A 14,370-nucleotide genomic window follows, 5' to 3' on the forward strand; every position below is an offset into this window, starting at 1 on the left:
GTCCTCTTTAAATCAGTCAAAACTCATTCTGGATGAAATGCACAGCCTAACATTTCAAAGGTGTCCCTGAGGTAGGATTCTCCCAATCCCCACTTCAGAATGTAAACCCACAGAAAGAAAGGGCGGAGTTGTATCTTGCGTGCGCTTCTTTGGACCTGGTCCCCTCAACTTCTAGGCAATGAGACAAGAAGGAGGGGCGGACGACGGCGCCTCGCGGGGGTGGGATACTTCGGTCGGACGTTGCCAAACCTTGCAGTCGACCCCCGATCGGCTATTTGAAGAGCCACTCCTCTTCTCCCTTCTAGGTTGAGCCAGCCGAGAGCCAAGGCAGGGAAACTGGGCAAGTGCTGCTCGGCGCAAGAAGGGGGAAGAGGGCGGGAGAGGGACTCCCCGGGAAAGCAAAATTCTGGGCGGGGATTGGACACCTGAGCGCACCTTTCTATTTCTCAGATTCCTCGCTGACTGGGCGATGAGCGCCAGCGATTCTCCGCCACCAGCGCAGTCCGTTTCCCGTTCGTCTCCGACGGCTGCTGGTAGCCCTTTGGCTCCGTGGTCTCGCAGCGGCCGCGAGGAGCCTGCAATGGCCGTCTACTGCAGCGAAGCTTTTAGTGTCTACCCGCAGACAGCCACCGCCACTGCGGGCCCCTCGGGGCAGAGACCTGCCGCCGCCACCTATGCGCTTGGCGACTATGGGGCACCCCCCGGAGCTGCCGGGTACCTGTGGGGCGTGAGTAGCGCTGGGCCGTACGTGCAAAGTACCGGCGGAGGCGGCAGTAGCGGGAGCTCGGGCGCGTCCTTTTTGCCCTACGGCTGCCCTCCGAGGGCCGTCGGGGGGCCGCAGATCTTGGCTTCGCCAGGGCCCGCGACTGGCTCAGGCTCAACAACCGAGCTGGGCTGGCTTAGCCTGGCTAGCCAAGAGGAACTGCTACGCCTGGTGCGACCGCCGTACTCTTACTCGGCACTCATCGCCATGGCCATCCAGAGCGCTCCGGAGCGCAAACTGACGCTCAGCCACATCTACCAGTACGTGGCCGAGAACTTCCCCTTCTACAAGCGCAGCAAGGCCGGCTGGCAGAACTCCATCCGCCACAATCTCAGCCTCAACGACTGCTTCCGCAAAGTGCCGCGGGACGAGGACGATCCCGGTGCGTGTCTCCTCTCTCTTGGGCCGGGGTAGTGTGCGTGGGTGCATGCAGACGGCGGCGTAAGGCAGATTCCTGATCCCCAGAGAAAATGCGGAATTATTCCGCGGAGAACCAGCCATCTGGGCTGGTCCTCCGCGCCCAAAAATATCTGACAGTTGCAGCAGCTCCCAGTGCTAGACAGATGAACTTGGATGCAGGTAGCGGTAATTAAATATCCTTCAAGCTTATCAGCTTCCAGTTCAGGCTACGCTGCTATCTGGTTTTTTTTTTAACCAGCCCAGCCCTCTTAGATCAAGCAGGTGTTTCTCCCAATTAAATTAGCTTAGGAACATTAGATCTCTTTTCTTCCGAGGTAAGTTCTGCTATAAAAAAAATCGAACTATTGTTTCTGAATAGATGTGCATAGGACTGAGCTACTTGGATTTTTTCATAGATGACCCATCCTAAATAGTGCCAGCATCACCACCCTTAAAACATTCCTAATTGTCCTAGCGTACTTTGTATGAGATTAATAAATTGCAATATAGAGCCTTTTAGTAAGACTTCCAACCTGCTGCAGTGATCCATTATTCTGGATTAATTAAAAGCATAGGAGATCAAGATTTGTGCATGGTATGTATTCAGTGCTCCCGTTGTACATGCCTTAGGGCTAAATTCTAATTTACTGAAATTGAGGTCACTTCTTGAAAGTCTTGAAAGGGGACTTTTTTCAGTTCAAATGAACTGGTTCCAGATATTTAAAATCACTCTCATTTCTTCTGCATGTTACTAAAAAACATGAATTAATTCTGTCATTCACATACAACTGCACTGGATGTATTTGGAGGAAAGCAGTCTTTTCAAAATAGCACTAGATATGTAGACTCAAAGGCAAACTTGAACATTATTTTATTTCTAAGTACTGAAATGTCTAATATGAATTATCTTTGCATCTTGAGCTCTATGGGAATGTAAGAGCTTGCTTATACTTTTTGCCTGTTTTCAGTTTTAAATTTTTAGATTCATGGTTCATTTAAAAATATCATCGGCACATGGACATGTAGGAATTAATTGTTAATTAATTGGGATTGATATAAAAAACCATGGGTAATACTGTTACCATGTCACAAGCTTCTAGGGAAGATTACTGAGGTAAAAATTGTGATTGTCTTTTTACTGTGAGGACATTCTGTGATTGTCCTTTTACTGTAAAATAAGAAGCTTGCCATTAGATATAAATTAGAAACCTTCTTAACACTCCCAACCATTTGTGTGCAAAAGCATAAAAGTGGATTCCTCCCCCAGGTTTTTCCATTGATGTCCCCTAAAAAAAAATCTCACAGGTTGTCGCAAAGATGCTTTTCCAAAAGACAACTGGGTTTTCTTGTTTTTTTTTCTTTGAAAAGGTTTTGCTTCTCATCCAAGAAGCTTCTTTGGTTATGGTACACAGGTGCCTACCTTTGCCTATTGACTTTTAAAAGTTGTTAAGCAGCTTCCCTGAGGCTGCATCCACAGAAGATGAGTTTCAAAGAGCCACTTTGTTCTCACAGCTATCTTATGTTGTATAGTCACACTCTCATTGCATTTCCTCAACCTCAGGCTTCTACACATTAACCTTTTGCCTCTAAATTATTAGTGAGAGTCAGTTTGGGCCAAATTAAATATGACACTATTCTTGTATTTAGATGAGAGTTGGTAGAGTCAATTACAGACAATAGAGAGTAGGGAGAATGTTTTCATCTTTTGCTCTTGTCCATGTATTCCACTATTCTTATTTACAAAATATACTTGTGCAATTGCTTTCTTATTTAGCCTCGAATCCTTGGATTTTTCTGAGGATCTTCTGAAGCTTATTGGAGCTTCTTCAGAAATTCAGCAGTGGTATGTAAGTTTCTTTGAAAGATGTTGCTTTCCATGACTAAAAGTCCCTTGTGATACATGTCTGGAAAGAGCTACTATGTCGCTTCCACTTCATAGTCTCACAGCAAAATTATACGTGATCAGAACAACTGCATTTCTGAGTGACTTCTGCATCAAATATTGTGTGTGTGTGTGTGTGTGTGTGTGTGTTTGTTTGTGTGTGTGTGTGTGTGTGTGTGTGTGTGTGTGTGTGTGTGTGTGTGTGTTTTGGAACAAAACTAGGAGAAATGTACCAGACTGACAGATAATTGGAATCTTAAAAAGTGGGGAGAGAGTTAACTATGTGCTCATTTTCATCAAAATATAAGACAGAAACATCCTTTTTGTTATAGGTCAGAGAGATAGTTAGCTTCTCCTCTGTGCTTAGATTTTACCCTCTGTTGTATTCTTTAATTATTTTGTTAATAGTAAAATAATAAACCATCATAATCTTGAGTAGTATTGAAGCCTAACAGGTCAATTAGTGGACCAGAGGAATGCCGTCGATATAGTTTACTTGGATTTCAGTAAGGCATGATAAGGTAGACCATAACGTACTACTAGACAAAATAGAAGAATGTGGGTTAAACAGCATCACCACCAGATGGATTCGTAACTGGCTAACCAACTGCACCCAACGTGTAGTCCTCAATGGAACTGCATCTACATGGAGGGAAGTATGCAGTGGAGTACCCTAAGGCTCTGTTCTAGGCCCATTATTAAATTTGATGATGGGGAACTCATCAAATTTCAGATGACACCAAGCTGGCAGGAATAGCCAACACTCCAGAAGATAGGCTTAAGATACAAAGGATCTTGACAAACTTGAACATTGGGCACTTAAATATGAGGCAGCAGTGTGCAGCAGCTGCCAAAAAAGCCAACACAGTTCTAGGCTACATAAACAGAGGGAGAGAATCAAGATCACATGAAGTGTTAATACCACTTTAATACCAATGCCTTGGTAAGACCATACTTGGAATAATGCATTCAGTTTTGATCACCACGATGTAGAAAAGATGTGGAGCCTCTAGAAAGAGTGTAGAGAAGAGCAATAAAGATGATTAGGGGACTGGAGACTAAAATATATGAAGAACGGTTGCAGGAACTGGGTGTCTAGTTTAATGAAAAGAAGGACTAGGGGAGGCATTATAGCAGTGTTCCAATATTTCAGGGGCTGCCACAAAGAAGAAGGAGTCAAACTATTCTCCAAGGCACCTGAGGGTAGAACAAGAAGCAATGGGTGGAAATTAATCAAGGAGAGAAGCAACTTAGAACTGAGGATAAATTTCCTAGCAGTTAGAACAATTAATCAGTGAAACAGCTTGTCTCCAGAAGTTGTGAATGCCTCAACATTGGAAGTCTTTTAAGAAGTTGTTAGATAGCCATTTGTTTGGAGCTGTATAGGGTTTCCTGCCTAGGCAGGGGTTGGACTAGAAGACCTCCAATGTCCCTTCCAACTCTGCTATTGTATTGTATTGTCAGTCTGGTATGTTAGGAGTGAATTTTGGATCCTAGGCAGAAAACACCAGCATATATTGTTTCAGGGGTTCCTGGCCATGAAGTCAGGATACAAATCTATATTCTACAATTAATCTAGTGCTGCTGACAGAGCAAAAAGAATCAAATGCCTATAAAGCAAGGACATATTTGCCTATAAAACTTTTAAGAAGGTCTAATATGTGGGGACTGTGCTGAAAGATATGACTCTGACATATTCAACCGAGAACTGATCTGGATAATGGAAAGAAAAATTTATGACTTCTGCCTATATGCCTTACATAAAACTAATTTGAAAACTAATAGAGTTTAGTTAGTTCAAAACTAAGTTGAAAACCAAGAAATAACTAATTCTGTTATTTTGCTTGAAATTATGTTCAAGTTTGTCTGGAGAAAAACTGGAAGCTTCTTTTAGAAATTGTTAGATCATTAAAGTTCCTTTAATGGTTCCATTTGGTAAAGGGGAGCAAAATAGAGGCAGCACAGATTGATAGAACTCAAGGTATTTGAAATAGATATGACTATTTCAATGGGAAAAGATTCCTGCCATATACTAAAACAAAACTCAACCTCTTCATCCCATAGCTCACAAGGAGGGGGAAGCTAAAGAACTGAAAGACCCTGTTTCATCCATAGGTGACATCTCCAAAACCTAAGACTTGAACCCTAATTTTAATATTGTCTTCTATAATTTAAAAAAAAAAAGGTTTCCCCGTTTCTGAAACAAAGTATGTGTTTGTTACAATTCATCCAGATAACTTAACAAGCATTATACTTAAAATATTATGCAAAGAAATTCTATAACCCATACTTTCTGGTGGGTGTGTGTGTGTGTGTGTGTGTGTGTGTGTGTGTGTGTGTGTGTGTGTGTGTGTATGTGTGTATGAGGCAGTTTTGTGGGAAAATAGACTTGCATTTCCAAAGGGCTGCAGTAATTGTTAAAGCATTTATTTTTGAAAAACAAAGCATATTTACCATAAGTTTCTTTGAGGGATAAATTATGTTGAAAGTTATGTTTCTCCCCCTAAGTGCCAGATGCTTTGAAATTTACTTATGAATTTAGTTTCCAGCCCCTAAGTAGACCTTTTGATTAGGTGGTGATTGGAAAGAGAAGTTACAAACAAAGGAGAATTTGAAAATTCTATAGCATTACACTCATATTTGAATAGGGGATATTTGAATTCTTGCATAATCAAAGTTATTATCTGAATTAATACTGAATTTATCATTGGGGTTTGTTTTCAAAATTAAGGCAGGCATATTTTGTTCCCAGCTTCATTTAGTACATAGATGTTTAGGGGTGTTGTCTGTTGTAAGTGATATGACTCTTCTTCTTGTTTGCTTTTTGAATTTTGTATCTGCAAGAAAAGGAAAAGAATCAGAAACATAAAATGCCAAACGTAAAGATGAATGACTCATCATTAACAAACAATCAGTTCAACAAAATCAAGTGGCTACTGGTAGAGATAATGAAACCTTCTATATGTCAGGATCAGATTACTTGGATTCTTGTCAGGCCATTGTTAAAACTGGAGAGAAAGCTGAGCAGATGCATTTGTAATGCAAAGGAGTTTTGCAATGTAGTTTTTCCTGCCAGGCCACAAACTAATGGGAAAAAAACACATATAAACTTCCACATGTGAGAATGTTAAAGATGCTGTTGTTTAATGGTTAATTTTTGTCTTCTCTAAATAATTCCCCACAGGATCAGTAAACCTCAGGTTTAACCAGAAGAAAAGTAGGAAATCAGGGAATAGTTGAAACAATTGATTACTAGTTCTCCAACACTTCGCATATTCAGGGCAAAGTTGCTGTTGCGAAGGGGCAGGCAGATTTTCTAATAGCCAAGGATTATACTTTTCCCTCTTGTTTTAGATGGGTTGTAAGGCAAGAGGAAGCTGTAATCACATCACAGCAAACTCTTTTTATGTTTGCCCCCCCCATTTCTTATGGGCATGAGTAGCAGTGGGCATGTCATATAAGGTTAGTTTTTTTGAAACCAGAAGCACACTTTATTGCTTTTGTTTTTCTACTAACCTGGGGTATGAGCCCCATGGATGTTTGAGGGCAACAAGGCAGGTATTGGTGTCATCTGTAGCTCATTAACCATGGCTTGCATGATCTTGATTTTGTGCAACTTCAGAGGCAGCATTTGAATACAGAAATTATATGCTGCAACGGTGGCTACAATAGATGAATTTCAGAATCCCAAGGCGAATGCACTACTTAATTTGGTTTCCTTAATCTGAATGAAAGTAATTGATTAGGGAGAATGACAAGTCTGTTATGCAGAAAAGAGGGGTTTTTTTTTCATGTGGGTTTAAAAGAATTTGTGTATATGGAGTAAAATTTTGGCAGGAAAAAGAAAACACTTCTGAAAACATTCTGAAAACTAGTGTTGCATTTATGGTGTCAAAATGGCAATTAAAAATTAGCATGAGGATCTGTGGGTGTGTACATGCATACACATGTGAAGGGTTTTTGAACAATATGAACACAGATACAATTAATTATTCTGGGTGTAACTTGGATTAATTTATAGCCAAATGTTGAGGTGTGCCTAGATTGTGAAGCATTTTCTCTCCACTCCATCCTTTTTATTGTACTATTATAAAACTTGATAATTGTATTATCTTAATACAGTGATGTTTATATAATATAATTAAAATTTGGCATTATTATTTATAGCCCATAGTATTGAAAACAGTTGGACGGTAATTATAACTGATCAGTATTATAAGCATAAAATTATTTAGCTTTTTCCTCTAAAATTGAATATAGCATTAAGAAAACAACAGCTGTGACTCCCATCGTAGTATTTGTTATATGGTAAAGTTTTTATCTTAATTACTTAATATAAAAGAAGTTCTTATTGAATTGGATATGATTTTAGGAGAAATATACATTTGATGGTGAAGGGAGAAAATATTCAGATCACTTTCAATGTGTCGCCTAACTGACAGGATTTCAGATATCCTCAGTAATATTATGTCCTGAAATTAAATGCTAGCCTCCCTCTCATCTGTTCTTCCTGAAACTCTCTTTTGTAACTAGATCTGGAATGTATAATATAGGAAATTAAAAAAAAAAACACAGATATCTTCACATCAGCCTCCATTCTATACAATTTCCTGGTCAGAGCTATATTCCTGTTTATCCCAAGTTTAGCATTTGATACTCAGAGACAATCAACAAGATATTTAACCCACAATAAATCTATGGATTAAGTTAGTACATGTAAGTAATGATAATAATTATAATTGTACATTTTGATTATACATGGACATTTCCAAAGGATTATTTCACATACAAGGTTATGTGACACTTTTCTCTTGCGAAACTTTAGCAACCTATTCTTCACAATTCATGTTTTTCAACATATATAATATTCTTCTTTCCTTAGTGTTTTTATGTTCTACTTGTACAAATCCTAATACACCAGCCAGCTGCACTTCCCATGCTAAATTTTTCCACAGTTAGCTACTTAGTGGGCAACAGCACAATGAAGATTCTTGCACAAGATGAAATAGCTGGGATGGTAACTGATCCACTCTTACATCAGGTTGGTTGCTCCGGTTCGGCCCAGATCAGGCGAACCTGTAGTGGCGGTGGCAAGAGACTCTGCCCACCCGTCCAGATGCAGAAATGTCACACACACATACATGCACACATAAGCAAACCAGTAGTAAAAAAAATGGAAACCCACCACTGTCCTGCATGGCTGTGTGCATGCTTCACCAATGTTCTAGGTTGAACTCCCTGGCATTCACCAAGAAGATCCATAGCTCTGAACTTTGCAATGCACAGTTGGCAATTATGCATTGCCACCAACTCATGAATCTTCCCATATAAAGAGGCCACAAATCCATATCTGGAGGTAACATAATCAAATCATTTGTGGTGTGGCCATACATGCTGTGTAATGGTTTCTACAGTCTTTAATTTCTTGGGAACCAGTATGCAGAGCAGCAAATGAGCCAGCTATTGTTCATTAAAGAAGGCACCCTCTATCCTTTGTCAATCTTTAGAGTAGCCACAATGGAAATTTGTTTTAAAATTTATTCCTTCTGGTTTTAATCAATGTTCACACAGGAGAGACTGTGCTTTGTACTTTGTAGGTATACAGTCTGGAGTCAATTGTAAAAGATATACATCTACTTTAATTGCAGCCAGTGTAATAGGATTTGAGTTGTATTGATTATTTTCTATATTTCCCCCACTTTCCCTTTGTTACTCAAAGCATCTCTTTTTAAGATTTAATTTATTTTAGAGAGTCTGTGGAGTACATAGACTGAATGAAGAAGCTCTGCTCTTCATTGCTCTCCTTCTTGTCTAGAGATTGGGATTTCTTTCCTTTTTTTATGGTTTCTCTCCTTTTGGGGAGCAGTATTTTGACCGAGCCATACAAAAGGAGCATTGATGTTTAAAGCTGGGGAGTATGGGATTCCACTTGCTTTGGGAATGGATTCTTCTTTTCAAACTTTTTATCTTATTCTTCAGGAAAGGGAAATTACTGGACCTTAGACCCAAACTGTGAGAAAATGTTTGACAATGGGAATTTTCGCCGCAAGCGCAAGAGACGTTCTGATCTCAGTGCCTCTGGAGTGGCATCTGGTGTTTCGACCTTGGGGACCCTGAAGACTCAGGAAGGGATCCCCATCGCTTTAGACCCTGGAAAGCCCTGCAGTGACAGCCCTTCCTCAGTTCTGGAGCCAACAGCCTCTCTGAGGGACACCGCAAAGAGCAGCTCTCCACCTGTGGTTGCCCCACCGACCCCAAGCTGCCTCAGCACCTTTTTCAGTGGCATGAACTCCCTCAGCAGTGGGCCTCGTCTTCCTGAACTGCAGCATCGAAGCCACCCTGCCGGCCCAATTAGAGGTGGCAGTTTCAACCAGGATCCTCCTTCGACTGAGCAGCTGCAACGAGTCTCGGGTCCGGCTGGCACCTACTATAGCCATTTCCATCCTAGCAATGGAGGTCAATCAGGACAGTATAATCATTTATACAACTTCACAGTCAACAGCCTCATTTATGCCCGGGAAGGCACTGAAGTATAAGGCTGATTGCCCTGAGCTAGCAAGACAGACCAGAGAGCTGCTTCGTTTTTCTAATTTTAAAACAAAGTCTGCATCAAACATCTGGAAGTCCCAGGAGAAGAAAAGGTTTTGGAAACGTGCTGTTTGAAAAACACTGTACAGTTTTCTGCTGTTTCTATCTATTGTGAAGATGCAACATAATTTTGATTATTGAGGCTCTCTGGAAGGAGTGATTTAGAAAGATTTCAGGGATTGAAACTAAATATATAAAAATAGTACATTGCTTGCTGGTCTCATTTTCTTTAGTTTTTGAGCCATTGTTTATGCACCATGGTATAAAAGAAACAGAAAACAGATTTTATGAAGTCCCTTTAGTTTAAATATAACCCTGAATGTTTTTGATAATGATAACTGATATGAAGCTTGCAGTAAATGCTACAGTACGCCTGCCAGTTGTTTGACAATCTACTGAAATCCGGTTCACCCGTCCTCAGGCAACCATCAAATTTAAATGATAAAATTTATTGAATATCAGTGGCTTATAAACATAGTTTGAGTTCAGTCTGGTAAATCACAGGTCTTAGATTAAAAACTGTATTACTGACATAGTTTAGTAATTAATGACAAAATTACTGTGCACTTTTGTACAAGAGAACGGTATGAACCACTTCTTTTATAATGAAGTTATTATTACTACATATATTTTCATGGAAACAAATTCCATGAAAATTGGTGCACCCAGGACAGCTGTGAAGTCATTCAGTTCCGTTGGTTTGGGATTATATTATTTCAGATGTGGATGGGGAAAATCAAATATTTGATCCTCTGCCATATCAGAAACTTCCAGCATTGAGAAAACTTATTTGTCCCAATAAAACTTGTGTTGGGATGATTTTTTTCTTGTGTGAAGAGCTGTAGTTTTTCAACGTATGGCTTCTGAAAAATACCACATTCTGAATTGGTCAATTATATAACAATAATTATATAAGTGTGGAATATCTTCCTGGGAGCCTTCTTTTCCATACTACACGTGACTGCCTAGTTGCTAGGATTAAAAACTACTTTTTGTGAAAACATGAGTTTGATAGGGCTTTCTGCCAAAGACACACTTTTAACCTTCCATTTTCAGCAGAAGAAACATCTTGAATATTTTTCAAAATACATGCTATTTTGTAATAGGCTACACTATATATGTATTCTTACATGTCTTTATTTGTACATTATGAAATAATACTTATTTAAAATGTTTTTGGAAAGTTTGTATTTTTCTTCAATAGTTTATTAATAAAATTTTCAAGTTGTTACATTTTTATACACTTCTTCAACTTTTCCATTGTATGTTTTTTATTTCTAAACAGGATGGATGGATGGATAGATAGGATGAATAGAAATGAAACCACAATTGCAATGTTCCCATTTTTTAACCAACCACTGCATTTTAGTGATCTGCCACAGAAATAAGTCTCAAAATAGCACAGTCAGACTTTTTCATTCTGATTGGACAGTTTGTCCAGTTTGTATGTATGATTTCTTCTTCTTCTTGAATTGATAAAAGTCTTAAATCTCCAATCTCTGCATCGTATCAAAAGTAGCTTACATTTATCTAAATTAGTATCAACTGGAATTTTAATAAAAATGAATTCTGGGCTGGAGCAACTTATATTTTTAATATTACAATAGTCAAATTACCTATTGGTTAATAAAGTTAAAGAAATATATTGCCACTTTTATTTTGAAGGTATTCCTGCTTGATAGCTTTCTAAAAGATATACCACATACCCTATTTGCTCAGAAAAGTGCTGTTTTCAGGAAAATACAATAAGGTCAGGGTTTTCTAAAACTTTATTTTGCCCTTAAATGTTCGTCCCTGCTAAAGGCAAACATTGTGAATACAATCTATGTTAGTTCTAGTGATAGTTGTCTTTGTCATCTCATCCTGATCTAAGGAACAGATGTATTTGAGACGGGTAGGAGTTTGATTGGTGAGCTGAACTATAGCTCTCACTATCCTAGCCTGATAGGTAAGTGCAGATAAGGAATTATGTCAATTAGTTGTTCTTGATATAATGATTGATTATTAGAATTATCTGCTCATTCCTAAACCAATATGGATGTCAAAACATTTGTAGCCTGAAAGACATTGGATTACGACTCAAACAAACCTCCCAGGGAAGGGACACTATTTTTGATTTTTAAAAAATATTCAGTTGATAAACATATTTAAATTCAGAAATGCTACATGATATGTTTCATATTACTCTTTGAGCATAAAGCATAATGCATTTTTATATATCCAAATGGTTGGCATAGAATTACACCCAAAAAAAATACATATCAAATATTGCAGCCTTACTATAGTTGATAGTTGCATAAGAACAGAACCTTTGGATGTACAGTAGCACCATGTAATTCTAATTGGGTGTTTATATGAGATGTCAAAGAAGCTCTAGTAATAAATTACAGAGTTGATTCTGTTAGATCAGAGGTACAGAACCCCAAGCAGCCCTTCCAGGACTTATTCTCCCCAAGAACTCTAAAACCACAATGGTGGGATGCGCTTTGTGGAGCAGTCTGCTAGGCCAAAAAAGCCAAAAAAAGACCCGGGGTTTCCTTTTTGTAATGGAATGTGTGAGAACAAGGGGAAGAGATGCTGCCTAGGAAACAATCAGAGAGAAGATTCCCACCCTAACAGATCAAGCAGTTAAAAGTAGACTCAGAAAGTTAACTAGTGAACTGAAAATACATAGAGAATAGGACAACAGAAGGAACAGGAGCTGCCCAGGCCCAGAAATATAAGACATCCTAGTATTACAATTCGGAAAAGTATTTAACCAAGTGCCCCCAAATCTGAACTTTTGATTTGACTCTAAATCATCTGGAACCAGGACATCGGATTGACAAAGACTGGTCCAGTCTGTAACCATACTTAAATACAGTTGCAAAAGGTATCTGCGTGAACGCAGTGTTGTTGTTTATGATGCTTAAAAGCAAAATTGGAAGAATCTGAGCAACATAATCTAATTTCCTCCCAGTATTCTGAACCAATCTCCTCCAGCAGGCATGAAGTTACGTATATGTTTGTGACATGTAAATATCTGGTGAATCTAAATTTTGTTCTAGATAAATACAGAGACAAAGATAGCAAAAACTGTTGCAAAAAAAGAAATAGCTCATATGAAAATGGTGTAAAAACAACCTCATCATGTAACCTGTAAAATGAATCTCCATTCTTTCATACTGTAGCAAAGAAAGCCATCTATTCACAGCAAATGTCTGGGATTACCTAATATACAGTCATAGGAAAATGTTTTTGGTATGAAGGAGGATCCATCAGTTATTATTGTAGTCAAGGTGGCTTTTGTCTAGCAACTGCAATTACAGTTGCTTCTGCTCAATTTCCTTTAAATATTTGCAAATTTTACGCTGCAGACTGGTGGAATCTGTTTGAACAGGAGTTTTATTCCTCACAGGCTGACCCAGTAAAGTCTAGGGCCAAACACTTTTATGCTTCAGTTAGCAACCATCAGTTTAAAAAAGAGAACAAAACCAAGCATGGGGAAAAAATGATTTTTAGTAAGACTAGAAGCACATGGGGAGGCCTGACCTCTCCCTTTCTGCCTGCAGTCTTGATGAAAATCCCCCTCTGCCCAAGTGACAATTAACCATAGGACACCCCTCCCTCATAGTTTCCTAAGCTTAATTGCCACACAGGAGGGATAGTTTTGCTAAGATTGTAAAGGGAAGGAAAGGATCAAATTTCCCCATGTGCTGAGTTCTCAGTAAAATTCACCCTGTACTTTAATTACAAAAGGAAGGCATAGATACTATCCCACAAATATAAAAAAATATTGCTTGATTTGACCATATAAATCATGAATCAATTTAATGTTAGACATTAAATATGGTGTAATTTTTCTACATAAAAACTGTGACTAGGATCACTTATTATTGGCAACATTAATTAAGGTTTGGTGTTTTACTAGAAGATGCAAACAATAAGTTTGAATTATGTTTTTTCAGGGATCTCAATTATATTAACTTAAATTAACTGCATCATTTCCTTAAAAAAATATTCTGATAAAAATAACTCCCCAGCTCATTTTTTCCTCCTCCATTATGTTATCTATGTTGACCTTATATTGCCTTATACTAGCTTAATTTCCTTCAGTCTGTGGTCTCATTTTTAATATGAAAATGGAACTGTAGGCCTACAGTTCCTTACAAGAATATTGAAGGCTTATCAGATAGTGCAGTTGATGTACATCAAATGTTTCATGAATGTTTCAAAACCAAGATACGAATATTAAGTCACTTGAGTATAACAATTTCTCATCAGATTATTCATGGGCTGTGTGATCTTATAGCCTTGTTCACAAGACAAGACAAAACAATTGCAGCTATCTAATGGCTATCTTAGCATCCTATTTTCTATACAATATAGTTCCTTAACCAGAGCAGGGTAGCTAATACATATTTTAATAGTCTACTACATGGTAAAATTACTAGAGTTACATATCAGATTGATTTAAAATCTTCCCAAATAATAAAATCTTCAAAACATGATGACATGATCAGCTCTAGAAAATGCCATATCTAAGATGGCACCTGACTTTCTCTCTGTGGCACTTTGCCAAATTAGTAAGTTGTAAGATCTTGAGGCTGCTATGTGAAAGAAATGCAGTCTTTTCTCCCTACTCCCCTATAGCGCTCTATGGTCCAATATTGTAGATGGAATAAGTTGGTATTTCCAAAAATCCAAACTCAGTATCAGCTAAAGGGTCAAAGTATCAAAATATGCCATAATTTAATCA

The 14,370-nt window shown here is 38.6% G+C and overlaps 1 protein-coding gene across 1 annotated transcript; it reads left to right on the plus strand.

The window, feature by feature from the left end:
* Positions 1 to 469: 469 nt before the first annotated feature.
* Positions 470 to 10,655, plus strand: FOXI3 (forkhead box I3). The gene is made up of 2 exons (XM_014067963.2): positions 470 to 1,145; positions 9,024 to 10,655. The coding sequence occupies exons 1-2, from the start codon at positions 470 to 472 to the stop codon at positions 9,578 to 9,580; spliced, it is 1,233 nt and encodes a 410-aa protein (XP_013923438.2). The 3' UTR covers positions 9,581 to 10,655.
* Positions 10,656 to 14,370: the final 3,715 nt, after the last annotated feature.

The sequence above is a fragment of the Thamnophis sirtalis genome, unplaced genomic scaffold (assembly GCF_051295495.1).
Source record: "Thamnophis sirtalis isolate CommonGarterSnake01/CBP01778 unplaced genomic scaffold, rThaSir2_p1.2 scaffold_4, whole genome shotgun sequence".
Taxonomy (NCBI): domain Eukaryota; kingdom Metazoa; phylum Chordata; class Lepidosauria; order Squamata; family Natricidae; genus Thamnophis; species Thamnophis sirtalis.

Coding starts and splice junctions, on each gene's coding strand:
- FOXI3 (XM_014067963.2), top strand. CDS start 470: ATGAGCGCCAGCGATTCTCCGCCACCAGCGCAGTCCGTTTCCCGTTCG. Junction 1,146..9,023: donor GCGGGACGAGGACGATCCCG/GTGCGTGTCTCC, acceptor CTTATTCTTCAG/GAAAGGGAAATTACTGGACC.